This window comes from Eptesicus fuscus, chromosome 22 (assembly GCF_027574615.1).
Source record: "Eptesicus fuscus isolate TK198812 chromosome 22, DD_ASM_mEF_20220401, whole genome shotgun sequence".
Classification (NCBI taxonomy): Eukaryota; Metazoa; Chordata; class Mammalia; order Chiroptera; family Vespertilionidae; genus Eptesicus; species Eptesicus fuscus.
In genome coordinates, this window is record NC_072494.1 from 29,986,573 (window position 1) to 30,010,977 (window position 24,405).

At 47.5% G+C, this 24,405-nt stretch overlaps 1 protein-coding gene across 3 annotated transcripts in view; it reads left to right on the top strand.

Moving 5' to 3' along the window:
- The first annotated feature begins 6,776 nt into the window (after positions 1–6,776).
- PACC1 (proton activated chloride channel 1) overlaps positions 6,777–24,405 on the top strand; it is a 34,582-nt gene continuing 16,953 nt past the window's right edge. For all 3 annotated transcript variants that reach the window (XM_008145985.3, XM_054711585.1, XM_054711586.1), the window contains exons 1-2: positions 6,777–6,900; positions 10,857–10,953. In XM_008145985.3, coding sequence (XP_008144207.1) covers positions 6,865–6,900; positions 10,857–10,953 — 133 coding nt within the window. In that variant the 5' untranslated portion in view covers positions 6,777–6,864. The remainder of the gene's footprint in view (positions 6,901–10,856; positions 10,954–24,405) is intronic.

Consider the following 24,405-nt stretch of genomic DNA (forward strand, 5'->3'; position numbering starts at 1 on the left):
CCCCGCGCGCTCCCGCCGCCCGCCGCCCCGCAGCCCGCAGCCCGCAGCCCCGGGCTGGAGTCAGCCTGTCAGCGCCGCTGGAAACAAAACTAGGATTACAACCCAGCGCGCCTGACTCCAAACGGCGGGCTGAAGAGGGAGCCAAACAGCGACAGAGTGCAGCGGTTCCTGATGGGGTGCTTAGGTGCCACAGCCCAACTTTCCAGCCCCCGGGAAGGCATGCAGGGGCGAGCAAAAGTAGGTTTACAGTTGTTCGTACGGAAACACTATTTTCCGTGCTCACAACTGTGAGCCTAGTTTTGCTCACCCCTGTATCTACGAACTAGAACTTCCACTTCATTATGCCACCTGTACTTCGGGCTGATTCTTTTTCTTCTTCCCAGCTGTGTTTAGATTTCGGGTCCCCAAGGAGATTTTTGCAAAGGGTAGGGCACGGCACAGATATGCACCGAGATAATAAGAACCAACATTTGTGCAAGGCTTCCTTCATGGATTTATTTAGCACACACTTTCTAATGTCCCTGGTGCCATAGCCCCTGACAGGACTGATCCATGTCCACACGGAGCTTACATTCTGTGGGCAGATGGACAAGAAGCAGGATACATAAGTAGTATGTTAGATGGCAACGAGTACGGGGGCGGGGGCAGAGGGGGGAAGGATTAAGCAGGCAAAGAAATAGGGAGCATCGGGAGTTGCAATTTGAAATTGGCTGACCAGGGAAGGCCCACGGAGAGGATGGTATTTGTATAAAAATCTAAGGGCGGGGAGGGTGGGGAGGGACGTGTTCTGGAGGGGAGAGGGATCCCTGAGACGGGCAAGTCACAGCCGTGCGCACAAATGCTAAGGAAGCAGAGTGCCCTGCTTGATGGAGGAACAGCAAGCGGGGAAGAGGGGTAGGCGGTCAGGGGGTGAGGGAGTCACGAGGGGGCAGATCTCAGGGGCCCTCACAGCTTATTTTTAAACGACTTTGGCTTTTACACGGAGTGAACGGAACAGAGGAAGTCGTTACAGTGTTAACAGAATGACTCTGGTTGTTGTGTTGAGAACAGGCTGAAGCAGAGCACTACCACAATGACCCAGGCAAGCGATAATGGTGGCTTGGACCAGGGTGGTGGGTAGCACGGGAGGTGGGGAAAAGTGGTTGAATTGTCATATGTTTCGAAGGTGCGGCCCATAGGATTTGCTGGCGGATGAGACCTGAGGCCTGAGTGGCAGAGAGGAGTCAAGGATGACCCTGAGGGTTTTGGCCTGGACAACGGAAAGGATGCAGTTGCCACTCACTGTATGAGTGGCGGTAGGAGGAGCTAGTTTGGGGAGAGATCAAGATCAGACTGTTGGGTTAGAGACACTTGGATATCTAAGTGGAAGTATCAGTTGGCTGTATGAGTCTGGAATTGGGGGCTAGAGATGCAAATTTTAGAATCATTGGCATGTAAAGCCACAGAATGAAAGATTGTCAGGGAAGTACATGTGCATAGGGAGAAGGAGGGAACCGAGGACTGAGTTCTTGGGACCTGCCAACATGTTATGGTTGGGAGAACTGGCAGAGGAGACCAGTGCAGGGCGTACTGTGTGCCAAACACTAGTCCAGCACTTTGACATGTATTAACTCATGCCATCCTCACTGTAACTCTATGCGGTAAGAACTACTGTTATCGCCCATTTTATAGATGATGAAACTGAAGCGCAGAGACCTTAATACCTTGTCCAAGGTCACACAGTAGGTCACAGAGCCAAGACTCGATGGAGCACAGGCCCTGTGTCCCAGAGTCTGTCCCCAACCACCAGGCGACAACCCACCTCGGACTGCACCAGGTTTTCTTATTCAGCAGAATGGGCCTCTCCTGCAGAGCGGCCTCAACAGGTCTGCCCACAAACCCTCTGAATCTCAGTTGTCCACATGACTAACAGGCCAGCGCCTCCCTGATAGGGTTGTGTTGAAACTAAGAATGGAAATGGATGCGAAAGGTGGTGTGAGTTGCGGCATGCAGTATATATGTCCCACTGTGTCACAGGAGCTCCAGGCTCAAAGAGGCCCTTCTAAACCCTTGAATAGAATATCCTCCCCTACCTACTGCGTCCCGTGCCCTGGTAACATCTCTGGCACATGCTGTGCTACTTCTCTGCTCAAACCCTTTCTCTCTCTACAGCCCTCCCTGTTAGGAACCCCTTTGAGCCCCAAGATACTCCCTGCAATTCCTCCTGGTCAGATCTAGCTTCCCCCTCCCTAAGATGCTGAGTACAAGTCTATAACTTCATAGCCTGCTCGTGTGCCGCCCTCGGAGTCCTCCAGGCACCTCCCTGATTGCCCTTGTCTACTTGAACCCAGGTTTGTTTTTCCAAACAAATCAGTCAGTCCCCTGCAAGGGAAATCGAAACTGTTCTGAGTGAAACAGAGTGGCCGTAAGGCAGGGAGTTGGTTACATAGTTGACAGAGAGGCTGAGAAGCAACCCTGAGATTAGCAGCGGTGGGGAGTTTAGCAACATCCTGCCAGTCAAGGGAAGAGGTGGTGATGTTAGAGTCTGGGGGCCTGGGTTACCTGGCTGAAGCTAGAACCACAAAAAAGCAGGGGCTGGGGCCATGGAGGGAAGCTGTGAGGGCAGAGAGCAAGGGAAAGAGAACCCTGGCTGCTCCCTGGCCCTGACCCCCTCCAACCTCTCAGCAGTGTTTCCCTCAACCGAACCCCCGTTGGAAACCCAGCCCGCAGGGCCAGTCCCTGCAACCCAGAGCTGAGAGGCGAGGACCGGATCTGAGAACGAACAAGCCCAGGATCAGCACAACCCAACCTCCAGGACCTGGCTGCTGCCCACCCCCCTGACTGTCTCCTGTGTGGCCTCCATCCGTCCCCTCCAGGAACCCTGCTTTCGGCTTGGGTTCCAGCCTGGGCCTTTGTATTGTACTGGTGCCTTCGGCCTGGGGTGCAAGTCCATCATGGCTGGCCCCTTCTTGCCATCCATGTCTCAGTTCACAAGTCACTACCATTCTGAGGCCTCTCTTGACACCCGAGAGATAGATCAGCACCTCGCTCCGCTGCCTATCGGTCTCTATCTTATACCCCTTTTAAATTTTCTTTAGAGCTTTTGGCACTATGTGGAATTATTTTGCTTACTCAAAGGACTGTTTAAGTACCAATAAGTGTCAGGCACTGGGACACAGCACTGAATAAAACACATAAGAACCCCACCTTCGTGGGAATTACATTCTAGTTGAGGAAGACTAGAAATAAATGAAAGTCAGAAGGTGGTACATTCTCAGGAGAAAAATAAAGCAGGGTAACTCTTGGCAATGGGGCTTGCTGTTTCAACAGGATGCTTAGAGGAGGCACCACTGATAAGATAATATTTAAAGAAAGAACTGAAGGAAGTGAGGAAGTGAGTCATAGATACCCAGGATAAGAGCATCCCAGGGACTAGAACAGCCAGTGCAAAGGCTGTTCCGCTCCGCACTTGGAGGCTGAGAGAGTAAGGGGAGGAGTAAGCGTGGGGGCTGCTGGACAGCTCCTATTGGGCCACACAGGTCCCTGTGAGGACCTTGGCTTTGTGGGGTTGGAGCAGAGAAGTGACATCATATGACTTGGTTTAGCAGGTTCTCACTGGCAGCTGTGTTGGGAATAGAATGCAGGGTACAAAGGTGGAAGGAGAGAGAGCAGCTAGCAGGTGACTGGAAGTAGTCCATGAGAAGCGCTAGTGGTGTTGGTGGCAGTGGTGAAATATGGTCAGATTCTGAATAAGTGTTTAAAGGAGAGCCCGCAGGACTTGCTGATGTAGATGTGGGGTGTCAGAGAAAGGGAAAAACCAAAAACGACTACAGAGTTTGGTCAGAGCAAATGGGAGGATGGCGTTTATGACAGTGAGAAAGATTTGGGAAAGGAAGTTGCTTTGAACCTGGCAATAACCAGTAACACTAACATACTATTTACCATGTGGCAGATGGTGTTCCAAGTACTTGACATCTGGTGACTCGGTTAACTCTCGTTTATATCAATAGCCTTTGGTAAAAATTGGTTTCCATTTATGTTGTTTCACTTAGAGTCGCAGAACCCATCGACATATTAAGTGAGGGCTCCCTGAGTTCCCATTTTCCGTATGAAGTACCTGAGGCACAGAGAGAGGAAGTGCCCAAGATCACAGAGCTGGAGAGTGGCACAGCTGAGACTTAGAACCAGGCAGTCTGGTTGCGGGGTCCATGCTTCCAGTAGCTCCCTCTGCCGCTGCCAGGTGGACGTCCCATGGAGAAGGTGCCAGGCAGCTGGACAGTGAGCCTGGGCTCAGGGGAGAGCTAGAGGAGTTATTCATTTGTATACGGTTGGGAATTGTATTCGTTTCCTGGACTGCCATATCAAAATGCCACAAACTAGACTGCTTAAAATAACAGAAATTTATTCTCTCACAGTTCTGGAGGCTACAAATTCAAGATCAAAATATTAGCAGGGTCAGGCTCCCTCTAAGACTGGATAGAATGCTTCCTTGCCTCTTCCTAATCTCTGGTGATGGTTTCTTGGCCCAGGATGGAGCCTGGCCTCCCAGGCCATGACCTATAACCACAGGTGAATGATTAAAGCCACCTTGGCTTACAGCTGCATCACTGCACTCTGCTTCTTTCTCTGTGTCTCTCTTTACATCATCTTACGTCTTTTTGTAAGGACACGAGTCATAAGACATGCAGCGACCTCATCTTAACTAATTACATCCACAACAATCCTATTTCCAAATAAGGTCACATGCTAAGGTACCAGGGGTTAGGACTTCAACATATCTTTTTTGGGGGACACAGTTCAGTCCATGACAGGAATCTTTAGGGTATAGATGGCAATTCAAACCATGAGAATAGAGAAGACCATTTCACTAGACAAGACCCTAGGAAGTGAGTAGAAAAGGGATCAAAGATCTAGTTTGAGCATTGCCACCTGTAGAGTTGAAGCAATGAAGACAACCCAGCAAAGGAGACTGAGAAGGAGCAGCGAGTGAGGTAGGGTTCTGTAAGCCAAGGGAGGAAAGAGTACAAGGAAGGGGGGCAATCATCTGAGTCCAACACAGCTGATAGGTGAAGAAAAAGGAGGGTGGGGAGATGGCCATCTGATCTGACAACTCAGAGGGCATTTGTGACCACGACAAGCACCATTTCAGTGGAGTGGACAGCGTGAAAGCCTGATTGGTGTGTGCTTGAGGGAGTGGAAGGAAGGGACCTGGGACAGCAAGGACAGAAAATTCTATTTGTTTCATGGTCTGCCTCTCTACTCCAGCATGGAAGAGCCACAAGGGAAAGGGCCTTGGAGTAACCCATTCATTCATTATCCCAGTGCCCAGCACATTGCATTTGACAAGCCATGCTGAATACTGTGCTAGTCACTATCTCCTGCAAATATGGAGCCCGCCATTTTCCAGTTTGGTCAGGTCAGCAAAGATAGAGGGGAATAATAGGGCTGGACTAGAATTCTCTGGTGCCTTCCAGCTCTAAAATTCTATGATTCCGTGACTTGTTCTATCAACCACCCTTGTATTAATACAGTGAGGAAATTAATGGTTGTTCGTTGCTATTTGTTTTGGCAAGGGAAGTGTTAAATGTAATGGCTGGAATGAGTGTTCCGGTCACAAATGTAACAAATGTTTGTTGAGTGCCTACAATGTGTTAGGTGCTGTATGCATCCTCACATTGAATAGATGTGGGAGCAGAGAGCCTGGGGTGAGGGAGGGTAGTCAGGAGAGACGATGGAGGCCTTTCATTGCTAATGTACTGGGAGGCCCAGGGTGCTCTGATGTGCTTGGTGCTACTGTGGTGCCACTGAGGAGGGAAGAGGCTCTGAGTGGCCTGAGTGCAGCAGGTGGCAGAGCTGCAGCTGCCGGTGACACAGAGCAGCATTCACCAAGGCATAAGCAACCTTTATCTGCTTCACCACTAAGCAGCACAGGGCAGCCACACAGAACAGCTGTTCAGGCAGTGGGGAGGAGGGGGTCCCAGGTTACCCTGCCACAGGGCAAATGCCCAATTCTCCACCAAATTCAGGGCGTGAGGCTTCTGCCCTGGTGAACAGCACCTTGGGTTTTTTTCTGCCTGATCTATTTTGGCTCCCAGAAAGCCCTGTGAAGCAGGACAGGGTTAGCAGTTGCATTCTGCTAAGGCGAAGAGAGGAACGCTCAGAGCATTACAAAACCTGAGAGAGAAGAGCAGAGCCAGGACAAGAACCTAGAGGTTCTGAATCCAAGCGTCTGCCCAGAAATAACGAAAAGAACTTGGATTCTATAGTCCATTCCTGGATTAAATAATCTTCACTTGATCACTGCCCTCCCCGCCATCCTTTCTGAAACAAGGTATCTCAATTTCCGCATCTGTAAAACAGGGAGAAAAATGTCCCTCTTACAGGGGGTCCTGTTAGGATCAAGGGCACTAAATGCGTGAAAGTGCTTTTAACATACAAAGTGTTCTCCAGATATTTACTACGGTTATAACCTTCCTCTTGCAATTATAGATTAGCCTCTCCTACCCATCTGACCTGGGGCCCCTTGTTCCACTTTCCAGTAATAGTCTCCGTCTCTCTCCCTTCAACAAAGAGAGGAAGTGAGGAAGAAAGAGAGCACGTGCTTCTAACGCCAGGGTTGTGCCTGGTTCTGGGTAAGCGCAGGCTTCGCTGAAGCTTGGGTGCTGAGGCGTGCCCTCCGCGCAGAACTACATTTCCCAGCAACCTTTTCGCGGCCCCAGCTGCGGCGGGAGCAAGACGCATGCGCCGAGTGCCTCCCCGCCAGGTCTCGGCACCGCCCCTAAGAACGCGTAGCACCTCGCGGAGCCGGCAGGTCCCGGCGCTGCGGCTGCGGTCCTCGCTCCCGGGCGTAGCGGGCTCTGGTGTGCCTTAGCTCCCGTCAGTGCCATGATCCGGCAAGAGCTCTCCACATCCTACCAGGAGGTACAAACCTTGGGTTGGGCAGGGGGCGGAAACTAAGTTTCCTATGTAGCGGAGGAGCGGGTCCCGGGAGTCTGGGAGTCTGAGCGGGAGAGGTTCGGGGGGCGTCGGGGCGGCTGCGGAGGAGCTCGTGAGTGCGTCGAGATTGGGACTCCCGCTTGCAGAGGGGTCCCCCAGTGCAGAGGAGGGGCAGAGCAGGCAGGAAGTGGCCGGATGCTGCAGTCGCTTCGCCGGAGCTGCCCCCCCCTCTCTTCACCCCCCGGAGCCGCGATTCGTAACCAGCAGGTGAATGATTAAAGCCTCGTCGGACCGCGGCGGGCCGGGCGGGACACGGCTTGGCCTCGGGGACCCCACTGTTGTTTGCAACAAGTGGGAACGCCTGCGTCCTGCTCCCCGCTAGGGTGGATGCGCGGTGGGCATCAGCCCTCCTCCAGCCCCAGGCCTCGTGGCCCCTGCAGCTGTTAATGATCGGGATAATTACATCTTGTTTTGGTGGCCGCCTGACTTTGAAAGTATGCTTTCACCGACCTAGGGGCTTCTCGCTCCACTCTTTCTCTCCGATCTCACCTCCTCCCACGACTTTAACGATCACTTTCCAGTTCTTTGTCTCTTGTCTGTCCTGAGCCAGCTTTCCCCTCAAACCAGCTCTTCCTTCTGATTCCTACTGCGACTAGTGAACTGCTCTCCTCCCCCTCCTCTTCCTCCTCCTCCAACTCGCAGGCCCCAAACCTCGGTCATCTTTCTTCCCTGTGCCCCCCTCCCCCTCACTTGCCAAGTTCTGGCAGTACCACATTCCCGGTCCCGCTCGCTCGTGTCCCTGCTCTGCTCGTGTCCCTGCTCTGCTCTAACCACCTGAGTGTGATCCTGTGTTATCACCTCCCCTTTGGTCTCCCCACGCTGTGTGAGTGTGCAGGTTCGCTTTGAGGCCCTGCCTTGATCCCAGAGAGTTCCTTTTTCCCATACACCTGATGTTGCCCTTGATCTACTCAGATCAGCCCAAACTTCTCAGCAAGCTTTAAGAGCTCCGCACAGCTCAGCTGTATCCCCCATTGCCTTCACCTTCTCCTCACCCACCCAGAGCTGCACTTGGAAACTCACTGTTGAAAAATTTGCTTCTGTTTTCTGGCCTCTATGCCTGTGCTCACACCATTTCTCCTTTAACCCCTTCTCAAGCTCCATTGATTACTAATAAAATCCCCCAGTTATTCAAGGGGAAAGTCTCAAATCCCACATGCTCTTTGGAGACTGACTTCCCGTACTAGTCTAGCATGCTGCCTGTCCTCTTCAGGTAAACTTGCTGCTGTATTGATCAGTATGATGTACATGTCTCCATTTGTCAGTGACAGTGTGAAGTATACAGAACAGGTGGCTTAGCCCTGTGGTAGAAGAGGAAGCTGAATTGCAGTCAGATGAGATTTGCCTGAGACTGGCTGGCCATGTTTTAGTGTTGGAGCTGGGCTAGAATGTGACTTTGGGACAACTTTTTATATTTCTCCTACCATCATCTTTATCCCACCTCTTTCTTTTATCCAAACGGAGCCTGATGGGGTTTTAACCAGTGATGTGGATTCTCTGGCCCCTAGATTTCATGTCCTGGACAGTGGGGGAATCCTGGGGAATGAGGTGTGTCTTTCCCTGACTCTGAAAGTTTTCAGGTTTATAGGGAGGAGACCATAGTGGATAAATACTAGGACTTTTTGAAGTCAAAAAGTCCATGTTCTATCCGGGCTCTAACTCTTGCTGTTTGTGTGACTTTTATCAAGTCATTTAACTTCTCTCAGCCTCAGTTTCTTTATCTGCAAAATGAAGGCGATGGTAGGCCCTATGGTTTTGAGGGTTAGATGAGTTGGTATGTGGGAAGTGCTTCGCTCAGAGCCTGGCAGGTGAATGGAATAATAGCTCTTGTTAACAGCGCACGTGTAGCTCCTGCTTCTAGGGAGCTTTGGTGTCCCTGTTTACAGCCTGCAGTATCTCCTCCCCTAGCAGGGCTCCTAAAATGTTGATTAAAATTTAGGCAGTTATCTTGTTTGCAGGGCAAGGCCAAAGGTGGAATCAGTTGGTATTTGGGGGCACCCCCACGATGCAAGGCACTGCAAGGCCGCCTCCCCTTTCTTGAGTGGCCTGTTCTGCAATCCCTATCTCTCGCCTTCAAAAGTGGCCAGCAGCTTTCTTCCCTGGATCATTCTGAGAGTGGACCACACTTTGAGTTAGGTTTCTTTGCTGAGTGGAGATTTTGGCTTTAGGGGATGGGGCGTGCTGAGAATTTGCCCGGGGCAGGCCAGGAGGTGGGCTCCACACAGCTGCAGGCAGTCAGGAGGGGAATTGGGTGAGGAGAGTGTTGCCAGCTGGCTTAGGCTGCACTGATGCTTGGAGCAGAGAATGTGGGCCTTCCTGGGACTGACGTCCTCTCTTCCCTTTGGCCAGTGAAGGCTCCTGGGACCTCCTGACCTGTGCTCCCATCAGCTGCCTGAGTTTCACGGTGACTTCTTTGGCCTCCCAGCCCTCTCCCACCTTTTCTTTTCTTTTGGGACTGGAGGGCTTTAAAATGAGGAGTTTTACAACTAATGGGCAGGAGTGGAGGCATGGAGAGGGGCCTGCAAGAATAATAGATGCACAGGGCTTTATTTAACTCAAGTCTCTTGGAGATGAATTTTTAAAATATGTTTTTATTAAATATTTTAGAGAGGAAGGGAGAGGGATAGAAAAATTGATGAGAGAGAAACACTTTCTGCACACGCCCTACTGGGAATTGAGCCCACAACCCAGTCGAACCTCTGGGTGCATGGGTTGATGCTCAACCACTAAGCCCCACTGGCCAGGCTGGAGATAAATTTTTAATGACAATATCTTGAGACCCTAGACATTTACAATGTGGATGTAAGAAAATATTAGGGATAGCTCTCCTCTCCTCCTTTCATCCCCAGTGCAGTGATAGCTCCTCCTCTCTCTCTTGTCTTGAGCTCTCCTACCCCCCTCCTCCTCCTCCTCCTCCTCCTCAATGCTACAGAGACTTGCTGGTTATCGTTGTATCCTTTCTGCCAATCTCCTCAGGGCATCATTTCCCCCATTTGACAGGTGAGAACCCTGATGGAGTGAGGTTGAGGTTGCCTGCTTACCAGCAGCTAATGAGTATCTGCCCCTGAAATGGACTGGCCCGTCCCACTTCGTTCTGCCATGTGCTTCCTGCAGCAGTGAACATTGGCCAGAGTCCTGGAGCGCTCTGACACCCCCTTCACTGTTCCCTCTTCTTGCTCAGCAGGCTCCAAGCTGCATTTCCTCCTCCTCTGGGAAGTGGTTAAGATCATGGGCTTTGGAACTAGGCCAACTTGGATTTGACTCTTACATCTATGGCCATGGAAAGTGATGTGTTGAGTTGTGTCCCCTCCCCCACCCCCAAATGTGTTGAAGTCCTAACCCCCAGTACCTTAGAATGTGGCCTTGTTAGGAAATCGGGTCATTGTAGATGTAATTAGTTAAGATGAGGTCATACTGGAGTAGGGTGGGCCCACATCCAGTGTGAAGGGTGTCCTTATACAGAGATGACCATGGGAGAAACAGAGACTCCATGTGACGATGGGGACACAGATTGGCGATGGGTGCAGCCCTCAGAAGGAACACTGAGGATGCTGGCCATTACCAGAGGCTGAGAGAGAGAGGGAAAGTCCCCTCACAGCCCTCAGAAGGCACAACCCTGCTTCAACTCAGGGAACACATGTCTGTTGTTTTAAGCCACTCCGTTTGCGGAGCTTGTTAGGGCATCTCTAGGAAATGAATATACAGGAAGTTACTTGAGTTTTTTGGGCTTCAGAATTGGTAGGACATCCTAGACTACGTGATTTTTTTTTTTTTGATTTTTTTTTGGTGATGATTAAGTGAGAAACAGCTTCTGCTTTCTCAGTCTAGTCTGGAAAAGCAAGGCTGATGTGGCTGACCTGTTTGCCCTCTTTGTCTTCCTTTAGCTGAATGAGGAGTTGGATCAGGTGGTTGAGAACTCAGAGCGGGCCGACGAGCAGGAAAAGGAGGCAGTCAGAGTCCAGGGTTCAGGAATCTTACCAGGTAAGTGGGCTCAGTGCTGGGGGGGAGGGTGGGAAAATGGTGGGTGCTGCTGCTGCAGCAGGAAGCCCCGGGCCAGGCACCTCGCCTGTGGGTACGGGGCAGAGGAGGAGCCCCTGTTTGCGCCTGGTGTCAGATCTCAGGTGGTGCCCTAGCTGTAAAGCTATGCATATTTAACCAGCCTCGGGACAGAGGCTGTGCCTTGGCCCGTGTCTACTCTTTCCTGTACTCCCGTGCGAGCCAGTTCCTGAGGCCAGGTCTTTGGATACCATAGCAAGGACTTTGGGTGTCAGCTCTTCTGTTAGTTTCCCCCTAAGAAGCAGGTAGTAGCTGAGCCCCCAATATCTGGGTCACTTCCCAGAGCCTTCTGGAAGAATATCTAATAGGCACCTCTCCGATATCAGACCTCTCCAGGATAGTTGCCCAGCTGGGCGAGCAGGGCCTGTCAGTCAGGTGGCCTCTTATGGAGCTTTGTAGGAAACGCTGACACTGTTGACTACCTCTTCCTCCCCTCCCTCAGCCACTGCTTGCTCACATGTACCTGCCACGCTCACATCTCTAGCCCAGAGGTGACCGATAAACTCCGGACTTATTTATCCTGTATATCCAAATGCCCAGGTGGTAGCTCTGCTGAGCTTTCCAGAGGTACCCTAAACTCCACACATCCAGCATCGCCCTCGGGATCTCCTCACTTGACCCTCTTCCAGTGTTTGCTGTTCCCGAGGTTTTTTTAGCGAGGAGGGAGGGTACCACTACCCACCCAGTTGAATGGGGAGTCATTCTTTTTTCCTTCCCTCCCTTCTTCACCATTTGCTCTGCCTCTTAGCTGTGCCTGCCTTCTTTTATCTTGTACTCATTCCCTCCCACCATTGGAGGGAATTCCTCTTCCTGGAGTTCTCTTCCCTCCATCACCTAGTGCAGTGGTCGGCAAACCTCGGCTCGCGAGCCACATGCGGCTCTTTGGCCCCTTGAGTGTTCTAACACCACTTCTTCAAAATAGACTTGCCCAGGCCGAAAACCGACTTCTGCGCATGGGCCACGAAGTTTCAATCGCACTGTACGTGTGCGCCCGCTTGTGGTATTTGGTGGAAGAGCCACACTCAAGGGGCCAAAGAGCCGCATGTGGCTTGTGAGCCGCAGTTTGCCGACCACTGACCTAGTGGATGCCTAATCATTCTTCAGCTCCTTTTTTTTCTACAAAGCCTTCTGTGACCTGCCAACTAGGTCACTTCCCACCCTCCCAACCTGTCACTGTATAGCCTGTGCACCGCTCCCTTGTAGCTGTCGCTGATAGGATGGTGTATTTGTTTGCCTGACTGATTAATATCTGTCTATTTTACCGGAATGTAAGCTCCCTGATGGTGGAGACCAGTCTGTTTTGCTCACTTCTTTAGCCCTGGCCATGCAATAAAGATTTGTCGAATAGATGAGTAAGTGAATGAAGGCTCAGTCAGACTCTAGCTTCTTGGGTGGATGGGGGGAGGTGGGATTCTGCTCCTCTTCATTCCTGTGTTGGTAGGGGAGGAGAACGGGACAGGAAATTCTGTGGTTGTGTCTAATCCTTAGAGAAGACTTTGGAGAAGGAAGGAGGCTGGAAGGGCAGCTGATGTTTACTGATTGCGACCTCTGGGCCAGGCACTGTCATGGCCATTGCCCCAAGGTTAAATAGTGTGGGAAGATCACGTGGCTGGTAAACAAGCAGACTGGGTCAAGTTCCTTCTGACCTCAAACTCTTTCTGCTGCACCAGTGGTTTTAAAAAAAATGTTTAAAGCATCCTTTTACTAAAGCCCAATATATAAAAGGTAGCTAGTAGCATGACTGCCCCCACTCTGACTCTAGGCACTGCCTGGGGAGAACAGTTTAAAAGCCTTGAATGTTAGTGCCTATGTTTCTGTAACAAATTACCACAAACTTAGTGGTTTGCAACAACACAGATGCCTTGCAGTTGTGGAGGTCAGAAGTCCCAAATGGGTCTCCCTGGGCTACGGTGAAGGTGTTGGCAGGCCTGCGTTCCTTCCTGGCGGCTCCAGGGGGATATCTGTTCTAGGGGACTTCCCAGCGTTAGAGGCTGCCCGAATTCCTTGGCTTGTGGCCCTTCTTTCATCTTCAAACCAGCAGTGGCGGACGGAGTCTTTTTCACATGTTATCATTCTGCCACTGACTTCTGCCTCCCTCTTCCACATTTGAAGAGCCCTTGTGATTACATTGGGTGTACCTAGATATTCCAAGATAATATCCCTGTTTTAAGGTACGTGATGAGCAACTTTAATCCCATCTTTCTGCCTTAATTTCTCTTTGGCGTATAACTGGACACATGTACAGGTTCCAAGAATTAGGACTTAGGAACCTTAGGTGGGCCATTCTTCTGTACCCTGCACTGTCCTCTTGCCTCCAATTAGGAGAGGACAGATGCAGGCAGCAGGAAGAAAGGAGAGAGGGCAGATTGAAAGATGAAATTTTTTTCTATAGATAAATGTACAAATGATTGATAATAAGCAATTGAAAAGATGCTCAACATCATTAATCATCAGGGAAATGCAAATTTAAACCACAAGGAGATACCACTTCAACCTACTAAGATGACTACAATCAATAAGATGAACCATTCAAGTTTTGGTGAGGATATCAGGAAATTAGAACCCCTGTACATTGCTGGTGGGAATGTAAAATGGTGCAGTTGCTGTGGAAAACAGCCTGGCAGTTCCTTGAAAGGTTAAATACGGAGTTATCCTGTGACCCAGCAATTCCAATCCTAGGTATATATCCAAGAGAAATGAAAACTCGCATCCACACAAAAACTTGTATAAGAATGTTCATAGCAGCATTAATCATAATAGTCAAAAGATGGAAACAACCCAGGTGTCCACCAACTTATGAATGAATAAATAGTATGTTAATATAGTGGGATGTTCCTTGGCAATAAAAAGGAATGAAGAACTGATTATGCTATGACATGGATGAGTCTTGAAAACATAAATGAAAGAAGTCAGACCCAAAGGCCACATATCGAATGATTCTATTTATGTGTATTGTCCAGAATAGGCAATTCCATAGACAGAAAGGAGATTATTGGTTAGCAGGGACTAAAGAGAAGGAGGAAGGACTACTAAAGGGTATGGGGTTTCTTTTTGGGTTATGAAAATGTTCTGTAATTAGTATAGTGGTGATGGTTGCACACCTTGTGAATATATTAAAGACTATGAAATATATTCACTTTAAAAGGGTAATGTTATGGTATGTAAATATATCTCGAAAAACCAAAGCCAAAAACAATCACTAAATGGAAGAAGAGACAAAAAATTCATTCCTCCTTTGCACTCAGAATGCACCTTTGCCCAGTGCTTTCTGCAAGGTAGGGCTGCCCAGGGGTATGGTAGCCAACCAGTTCTCCTTCCTCTGAACAGAAAACCCAGCTTGTTTTCAGAAAGTGAATTGCTCATCACAGATCCCCTTAATGGCCGGACTTACTGTCTGGGAAGTGTGGGCTTTTGAAGCAGTTGTGTTGTAGATTTTACAAAACTCAAAAGTTATCTTTTTCCAAGAAAATCTTGTGCATTATTTTTATCTTGCTACTACATCAAGTTTATATTCATATAAAGGAAATATAATTCTAAATTATTTTTCTATTGCAGTTTGCATTCAAAACTATTTTGTGTTTTAGGTATACAGCAGAGAGACATTCATATAGGTTACAAAGTGTTCCATCGGTAACTCAAGTGCCCTCCTCACACAATAGTTATTACAGTGTTGTTAACTATAATCCCTATGCTGTACTTTACACCCCCATGTCTGTTTTGTAACTAGCAATTAGCCCTTCTTAATCCCATCACCTTATTACACCCTGGCCCTGCAACACCCATCCCCTCTGGCCTCTGTCAGTTTGTTCTCTGTATCTATAAGTGTTTCAATTTTGTTTGTTAGTTTATTTTGTTCATTAGGTTCCACATATGCTATTTGTCTTTCTCTGGCTTATTTCACTTAGCATAATACCCTCTAGGTCTGTGCATGCTGTTGCAGATGGTAAGAGTTCATTCTTTTTTTATGGCCAAGTAATACAGTAAAACCTTGATATAAAGGACTAATTCAGGCGAGGGAGTGTCCATTGAAGCCTAAAGTTCGTTATATAGTAACTAGAGGCCTGATGCATGAAATTCGTGCACTGGGGGGTCGGGGGTCCCTCAGCCCAACCTGCCCCCTCTCACATACTGGGAGCCCTCAGGGGATGTCCTACTGACGGCTTAGGCCCATGCCCCACAGGGAGCGGGCCTAAGCCGCAGTCTGGCCTCCCTTTGTGGGAGGCAACCAGGCTGATCAGGGGAAGGCACCAGCCCCATCACCCCACTGCTGCAGCTACTGTCAGTCACCAAGGTGTTTTCATCAACACAGACTCCAGTCCCTTCACCAAGAAAAAAATGACAACTTTCTTTAGGCATTTTCAAGATGTGTCTTTCATAGGATATGCATTTCTTTCTTTTTTTTTTTTTATCCTCACCTGAGGATATGTTTCCATTGACTTTTAGAGAATGTGGAAGAGAAAGGGAAAGAGAGAAACATCAGAGTGAGAGGAACACTTTGATTGGTTGCCTCCTGCATGAGCCCTGATCTGGGCCCCGGCCAGGGAGGAGTCTGCAACCTAGGTACATGCCCTTGATCAGAATCGAACCCAGACCCTGCTGTCTGCAGGCTGAGGCATTATCCACTGAGTCAAACTGGCTAGGGCAGGATATGACATTTCTTAGCCCTCCAGCAGCGGACCTTCATTTTTTTCTCCAGAAGTGTGGTGGAAAAACCCTAGATCACCTTTTTGGATTCTTATTACCCAAGTTACTAAGAATATTACCAGTGGCATACAGGAAGCTTAGCCAATGTGCAGTCAGAAAAGGTGTTTCCTCTATAGTTCACACCAATGGAGGGCTGGGCCCTGCCCAGGCCTAAAGCCTCTGGCCGAAGCTTTAGGCCTGGGCAGGCCCCTCCAGCTCCCTCTGATCACCGGCTCAGCCCCTGCCCAGGCCTGCCCACACTGAAAGCCTCTTGGGCAGGAGCAGACCCCCAGCTCCCTGCGATCAATCGTAGGGGGTCCGCTCCTGCCCAGGCCGAAAGCAGACCCCCCAGCTCCCTGCCCAGGCGATCAATCAAAGGGGGTCCGCTTGTGCACCAGGCCGAAAGCCTCCGGCGGAAGCTTTCGACCTGGTGCCGGAGCGGACACCCAGCTCCCTGTGATCGATTGCAGGTGGTCCACTCCTGCACCAGGCCAAAGCAACCCCCAGCTCCCTGCGATCGATTGCAGGGGGTCCGCTCAGGGCACCTATGTATGCAAATTAACTGCCATCTTGGTTGGGTTAATTTGCATACTCACCCTGATTGGCTGGTGGGCGTGGCTTGGGCATAGTGAAGGTGCAGTCAATTTGCATATTACTCTTTTATTAGGTAGGACTAGAGGCCTGATGCATGAAATTCGTGCAAGAGTAGGCCTTCCTTCCTGGCTGCAGGTACCGACTTCCCTCTGGAACCTGGGACCCGGGCTGGCTTCCCTCTGGCCGCCGCCAGGCACCCAGACCTGGGCTTCTGTCCAGAAGTACGTCCAGTCTAATTAGCATATTACGCTCTTATTATAATAGAAGTAGGTTTCTCTGTGCATATGTTAAACAATTGACTAATTAGTTTACCTCTTTTTACTTATGTAGCCATGTTTGTGTAATTAAATGTAAGTATGTATGAAAAGTTTAATTTCACAGAAAAGTTTTCTATATGCATTACTATAAGTTTAAATTTATACTGAATAGGTCTAGTAAATGCGTGCATTCACCAGTCACCTGGAATAAACAAATGCAGACAACTGGGGCATGGCTTAGTGCACTGGGAATAACCGGGCACGCATTAAAACTTCTGCCGGCTGTCACGCCATGCAGCAACAGAACTAGTTACTCTGCGAGATGCGGTGTGATCACGTGCTAATCATTCCCCGAACATTGTTTATAAGTGGTGACTCTTGGATTTAAGTATGTATAGTCGTAGATATGTAATATTTATTTACGTGAGCGAAATTACTACAGTGTTTTTTCCAACATATGGCCATTCGCTAAAATTTGTTAAAAATAACAATGAATAACAAAAAAATACACTGTTAATTTAATTATAAACAAATCTTGGTTAAAAGCATTTTAAAATTAACAGGGTGTTAATTTTCACAAATGACATATGGACCGGAAATTTTGTCCTTTAAATCCAAAGTCCATTAAATCGAGGGTTTACTGTATTCCCTAGTACCACTGCTTTTTTATCCATTTGTCTGCTGATGGGCACTTGGGTTGCTTCCCATTCTTGGCTATGTAAATAATGCTGCAATGAACATAGGGGTGCATGTATGCTTTTGAATTAGTGTTTTTGGTGTCTTCAGATATATACCCAGAGGTGGAAATGCTGGGTCATAAGGCGGTTCCATTTTGAATTTTTTTGAGGAACCTTCACACTGTTTTCCATAGTGGTTGCACCATCTGCATTCCCCTCAGCAGTGCATTGGGGTTCCCTTTTCTCAAGATCCTCCCCAACACTTGTTTGTTGATTTATTAATGATAGCTTTTCTGACAGGGGTTAGTGGTATCTTATTGTGGTTTTAATTTCCATTTCTCGATGATTATTGATGTTGAGCATCTTTTCAGATGTCTATTGGTGATCTGTATGTCCTCTTTAGAGAAGTGTATATTCAGGTCCTCTACCCACTTTTTAATTGGGTTGTTTTTTGGTGTTGAGTTGTCTGAGTTCTTTATTAATTTTGGCTATTAACCCCTTATTGGATATAATATTGGCAAATATGTTCTCCCAATCAGTAAGTTGTCTTTTCATTTTATTGGTTTCCCTTGCTGTGCAAAAACTTTTTAGTTTGATGTAGTCCCATTTGTTTATTATTTCCTTTGCTTTCCTTGCCCGAGATATATCAGAAAGAATATTGCTAAAAGTAATGTCTGAGATTTTACTGCCTAAGTTTTCCATTAGGAGTTTTATGGTTTCAGACCTTAAATTTAAGTCTTTAATCTGTTTTGAGTTTATTCTTGTATATGATGTAAAAAGGCGGTCTAGTTTCATTTTCTTTGCATGTATCTGTCCAATTTTCCCAATACCATTTATTAAATAGACTGTCTTTATTATATGTTCTCTCTTTCTTTGTCAAAGATTAATTAACCATATAGGGGTTTATCTCTGGGCTCTCTATTCTGTTCCATTGATCTGTGTCTGTTTTTATGCCAGTACCGTGCTGTTTTTAATTATTATAGCCTTGTAGTATAGTTTGATATCAGGTAGTGTGATACCTCCTACTTCATTGTTGTTTTTTTCAAATTGCTATTCTGAGTCTTTTGTGTTTCCACACACATTTTTGGGTTACATATTTTCCGGCATATAAGACAACTTTTTAACCCAGGAAAATCTTCTATACGCCCAGTCGTCTTATATGCCAGAAAATACGGTATTTGTTTTACTTCTGTGAAAAATGCCATCGGTATTTTGATAGGAATTGCGTTGAATCTATAAATTGCTTTGGGTAGTGTGGACATTTTAATTATGTTAATTCTTCGTATCCATGAGCTTGTTATCAGCTTCCATTTATTATCTCCTTCGATTTCTTTCTTATAATTTTCTGAGTATAGGTCTTTTACCTCCTTGATTAAATTTATTCCTAGGTATTTAATGTAAATGTGATGATTGTTTTCTTAGTTTCTGTTAGTTCATTATTGGTGCATAAAATGCAACCCATTTCTGAATATTTATTTAATATCATGCTATTTTACTGAATTCATTTATTCTAGTTGTTTTTGTTGGAATATTTAGGGTTCTCTATATACAGTATCATGTCATCTACAAATAATGACAGTTTTACCTCTTTCTAATTTGTATACCTATTATTTCTTCTTCTTGTCTGATTGCTGTGGTTAGGACTTCCAGTGCTGTGTTGAATAGGAGTGGTGAAAGTGGACATCTCTGTCTTGTTCCTGATCTTAAGGGAAACGCTTTTAGTTTTTCCCCTTTGAATATGATATCAGCTCTGGGTTTGTCATATATGGCCTTTATTTTGTTGAGGTATGTTCCCTCTATTCCCACTTTGCTGAGAGTTTTTATCCCAAATAGGTGCTGGATTGTCAAACGCTTTTTCTGCATCTATTGATATGATCATATAATTTTTATCTTTCATTTTGTTTGGTGTATCACCTTAATTGATTTGTGGATATTTAACCATCCTTGTATCCCCAAAATAAATCCCATTTGTCCATGATATATGAACTTTATAATGTACTAGAGGCCCGGTGCATGCAAATTCATGCACTGGAAGGGGGTCCCTTAGCCCGGCCTGCCCCCTCTCACAGTCTTGGAACCCTCAGGGGCGGGAGGTGACCCGGCAATCAGGGGAAGGTGACGCCCCATCACACCTCTGCTGCTGCCACTGCTGGCAGCGCAAGCCTCGGCCAGCCCTGGTTACCTGAGCCTCGGGTGGCCCTGGGGGGCTGGGCAGCCACCATCCAAGGCTTGCCTGCGCTTCGGGCCAGCCCTGGGCAGCTGGGGGGCTGAGGGGACTGGAGGACTCAGGAGGTAGGTGCGCTGAGCGGCCGGGCCTGCCTGGGGGTGGGCCCAGCCTTACCGCGCACCTGCCGCCCCAGCGGGGCTGAAGGCACTGGGCACCGCCATCTTGTGGCTGTGGGCACCGCCATCTTTGAGTGCATGACAGTCATTTAGCATATTCCCTCCTTATTGGCTGTGGGTGCCACCATATTTGAGGGTGGGGCAGTTGGTTAGCATATTCCCTCCTTATTGGCTGTGGGTGCCGCCATATTTGAGGGTGGGGCAGTTGATTAGCATATTCCCTCCTTATTGGCTGTGGGCGCTGCCATCTTTGAGGGCAGGGCAGCAATTAGCATATTCCCTCCTTATTGACTGTAGGTGCCGCCATCTTTGTGATGGCTTGAGGGTCAATTACCACATTCCCTCTTTATTAGATAGGATTGCTGAATTCTGTTTGCTAATATTTTTTAAAAATATATTATTTATTGATTTCGGAGAGGAAAGGAGAGGGAGATAGAAACATCAATGATGAGAGAGAATCATTGATCAGCTGCCTCTTGCATGGATCGAGCCTGAAACCTGGGCATGTGCCCTTGACTGAAATAAAACCTGGGACCCTTCAGTCCATAGGCCTATGCTCTATCCACGGAGCCAAACCAGCTAGGGCTGTTTGCTAATATTTTGTTGAGGATTATTGCATCTATATTCATCAGGGATACTGGCCGATAATTTTCTTTCTTTGTAGTGTCTTTATCTGGTTTTGGAATCGGGATAATGCTGGTCTCATAAAATGAGCTTGGGAGTCTTCCCTCCTCTTGAAATTTTTGGAGTAGTTTGAGAAGGATAGGTGTTAAGTCTTTTTTTGAATGTTTGTTAAAATTTACCTATTAAGACATCCAGTCCAGGACTTTCGTTTGTTGGGAGTTTTTTTTTTTTTTTTTAATTACTGCTTCAATTTCATGGGTTATAATCAGTCTGTTCAGATTTCCAGTTTCTTCTTGATTCAGTCTTGGAAGATTGTATATTTCTAGAAATTTATCCAATTTTTCCAGATTAACCAGTTTGTTGGCAATTAGTATTTTCTTATAATTCTTTGTATTTCTCTGGTGTCAGTTGTTACTTTTCCTCTTTCATTCTGATTTTATTTATTTGGATCCTCTCTTTTTCTTAATGAGTCTGAGTAAAGGTTTATCAATCTTGTTTTTCTTTTCAAAGAATCTGCTTTTTTTTTTTTTTTTTAGATTCTATTTTGTTTATTTCCTTTTTGATCCTAATTATTTCCTTCTACTGACGTTGAGCTTTGTGTTTTCTTCTTTTTCTAGTTCCTTTAGGTGTAAGGTTAGATTGTTTATAAGAGATTTTTCTGGTTACTTGAGGTAGGCCTATATTGCTATGAATTTCCCTCTTAGGACTCTGTCCCTGTGTCCTATAGATTTTGGGTTGTTGTATTTTCATTTTTATTTGTCTCAGGGTATCTTGATTTCTTCCTTGATCTCATTGATAAGCCATTCATTGTTTAGTCACCTGTTATTTAGCCTCCGTGTGTTTGTGTGTTTTTCAGTTTTCTTCTTGTAATTGATCTCTAGTTCCATACCATTATGGTCAGAGAAGAAGCTTGATATGATTTCAGTCTTCTTATATTTATTTTGACTTATTTTGTGTCCTAACATGTGGTCTATCCTGGAAATGTACATGTGCAAACCAGCAAGGGCTGCCCTTGAAAAGAATGTATATCCTGCTGCTCTGGGGTGAAATGCTGTGAAAGGATCAAGCCATCTGGTCTAATGTGTCATTCAAGCCCACTGTTTCCTTGTTGATTTTCTGTCTGGAAGATCTACCATTGATGTTATAGGGTGTTAAAGTTTCCTACTATGTCTTTCTCTCCCTTAAAGTCCATCAATATTTGCTTTATATATTAGATGCTCCTATGCTGGGTGCATAAATGTTTACAAGGGTTATATTCTCTTGTTGGGTTGCTCCCTTTATCGTTATGTAATGCCATTCTTTGTCTCTTAGCCTTGGTTTTAAAGTCTGTTTTGTCTGATATAAATATTGCTACTCCAGCTTTTTGTTGTTGTTACCCTTTGAATAAGGTATTTTTTCCCATTTCTTTACAATTTCTTCTTCTTCTGGTATTTCTATGATACGGATATTGTGATGCTTATGTTGTCCCAGAGGTCCCTTAAACTATCCTCATTTTTGTTTATTAGAAAAAAAAATTCCCCCCTTGCTCTGATTAATGCTTTCTGCTACCTTGTCTTCCAAATCACTGATTTGATCCTGTTTCATCTAATCTGCTGTATAGTCCTTCTGATGCATTCATTTCTGACTGGTTCTTATGTTTTCTGTGCCCTTTTTTATGCTTACTATCTCTGTGTTTAAGTTCTCACTGAATGCATCCTTTCTTCCACTAATTTTTGAACTTTGTGTTTGACATATTGTCTGTCTCCTTTTCATTTTTTTCCCTTGGGATTTCTCTTGTTCTTTTATTTGGGGCATGTTTATTTTTATTTCCCATTTTGGCGCCTCTCTGTATTTGTTTCTGTATATTATGGAGATCTGCTGTGCCTTTCAGTCTTGGTAAGGTGGCCTTTGGGCTCAATGGCATGGTCTCCCTAATCACCTGCTTTAGGTGCTTCAGGAATGTCCCCTGTGTGGGTTCTGTGACCCCTCCTGTTGTTGAGTCTTGATTGCTGTTGGATCATCTGTATGTAGAGCTGACTTTCAGGGCAACTGAGGATTGACTACAATCACAGTGTATGAGCTGCTGTGAAGGGCTGACCCCATTAAGCAGAATGCTCCCCACTAGGGTCTGGTGTCTGCCGAGATCTCCCTCTGGGTGTGCTGCTTGTGGAGCTAATTGGATCGTGCTCGGATGTGGTCCAAGGCCTGCCACCAGTTTGTTAGTTCTGGAGCCTCTTGGGAGGGACTCTGGTGCCGGTCAGTGTCAGACGCCTGTAACTGACCCTGGGCTACCTGTCTGGATCTACCAAGCCGTCTACAATTTGTGGCTGCTTCTGCCGAGGGGCATGAAGGTCCAAGCTGTGTACCAAGACTGGCTTCCACCAGCACTGAGGCCAGGGACAGGTCAGTAATAGGCCCCAAACCCCCTGAAATCTGTCTTCGCCTGCTGGCTGCCTGCTCGGCTCAGTCACCGGAAGAGCCTCTTGTGTTTGAGTTGCACGAGATAGGTTCTCAGTGAGTCACTAGGTAGTGGGAAGTGATCTTCACCAGGTTGATAGAGAGTCAAGTCAGTGCCAGTGCTGGGTCTGAGGCCACTCTGCGGAAGTTCAGGGTACACCAGCGCTAGCTGCCGCCCCCCTGGGACCTGTGGACCTTTGAGGCGGGGTGGGACCTGCAGATTTCACCAGGCTAAAGCAGACCAGGCTTTGACCATGAAGAGAGAAGGCTCCACACAGCGACAGTGCCACTGATCAGGCGTGTGAGGGGGAAATGGCTTTGCCCAATAGCTGCACAACTCTCTCCCTCCCTCCCTGTGCCTCTGGCACTCCTCCAGTTTGCCCGCCCTTCCTCGGGAGCTCCTCAGTAAAGTCTGCACCACGGCTCCAGGCTGGAGGCAGAGACAGACCGCACCACCAGGTGCAATCCTGGCGGGGCGGGGCTTCCAGGAGTGGCAGCGAGGGGCTGTTTGCCACTCCCCAGGCTGATGAATGGAGGGGAATGCTCCACTCAGCCAAGGTGGCGTCCCTGGGTGGCACCTAACACAGGGACACTTGCTGTTCGTCACTCACACCCTCTACCCACAGCCTCTCCACTCGTCTTCCTCAGTCTGGTCCACTCCAGCTACCATCCCCCTGCAGAGCCCCAGGGAGTGCCATGGCCCCTAAGAGAGTGGTACCCCTCTCACCAGGGCAGCCGGAACCCCTGCTGATTTCCGTAGCCAGATATTTTGTGGGGGTTTTTTCTGGCTTTAGTGCTCTGGCTAAGGGTCCTGGCATGGGGCTGAGGCCCTGGTTCCTCCATAGGGACTTCCTCTGGATTCTCAACCGCAGCACGTGGGTGCGGGGCCAGCCTTTTGTGGGCCTGCCTTTCCTGCCGGTCTGATGCGGGCTCCTCTGTGCACCCTCAGTTATGAGGCTTCTGCTCAGCTAGTCTTCATAGTTATTGAGGTGGATTTTTCAGTACTTGAGCCATGACTCTGACATGGTCCAGGGAGGAGGGGAGTGTAACTTCCACCCGCTCCACCACCATCTTGCTGTTGGGAAGTAATTTACTTTTTTATTTTTAATGCCCTTGACCGGAATTGAACCCAGGATCCTTCAGTCAGCAGGCTGATGCTCTATCCACTGAGCCAAACCGGCTAGGGCAGGATATTTACTTTTAAAATACATTCATCAGCTTGCCACAAAAAAGCCAGGGTTTGCCTTTCAGACTGAGGAGTGCATGGAACATTTTGTCAAATAGCCAGCATCATTTTTTAATGGAAAAATGCAGTAGTGTCTAGTTTCAGAATTGGAGTGACACAGCACATATGGATGATAAAGAGTCTTACAGTTTTTATTTACATTACATGCGAATTGGTGGGTCAAGGAAAAGCCTGCAGAGAAGCTAAACTTGGCTTCTGTAAGTGAGACAGAGGAGACTCTTGGCTAGTGTCTCCACGAGAGTAATTTGTCCAAAACAAATGAATCCAAGTGATGCAATTGTCACATGACCTTTTTGTGCCTTAGATTCTTAGAGTTTTCAAGAACATGTGGGGAGAGATCCATTTCTTTCCCTCACCGAAGTTAGAGCGCTTCAGGTCATGTTTATCTGGCTTATGACAGGGTGGATCTTGCCCACAAATGCCCATCATTGTTCCTCTTCGCTGTGTGGTTCAGCTGGGGGTAGTAGGCAGCCTGCCTGACAAATGTCTCAGAGTTGTGCTTGGGATGCAGGGTAGT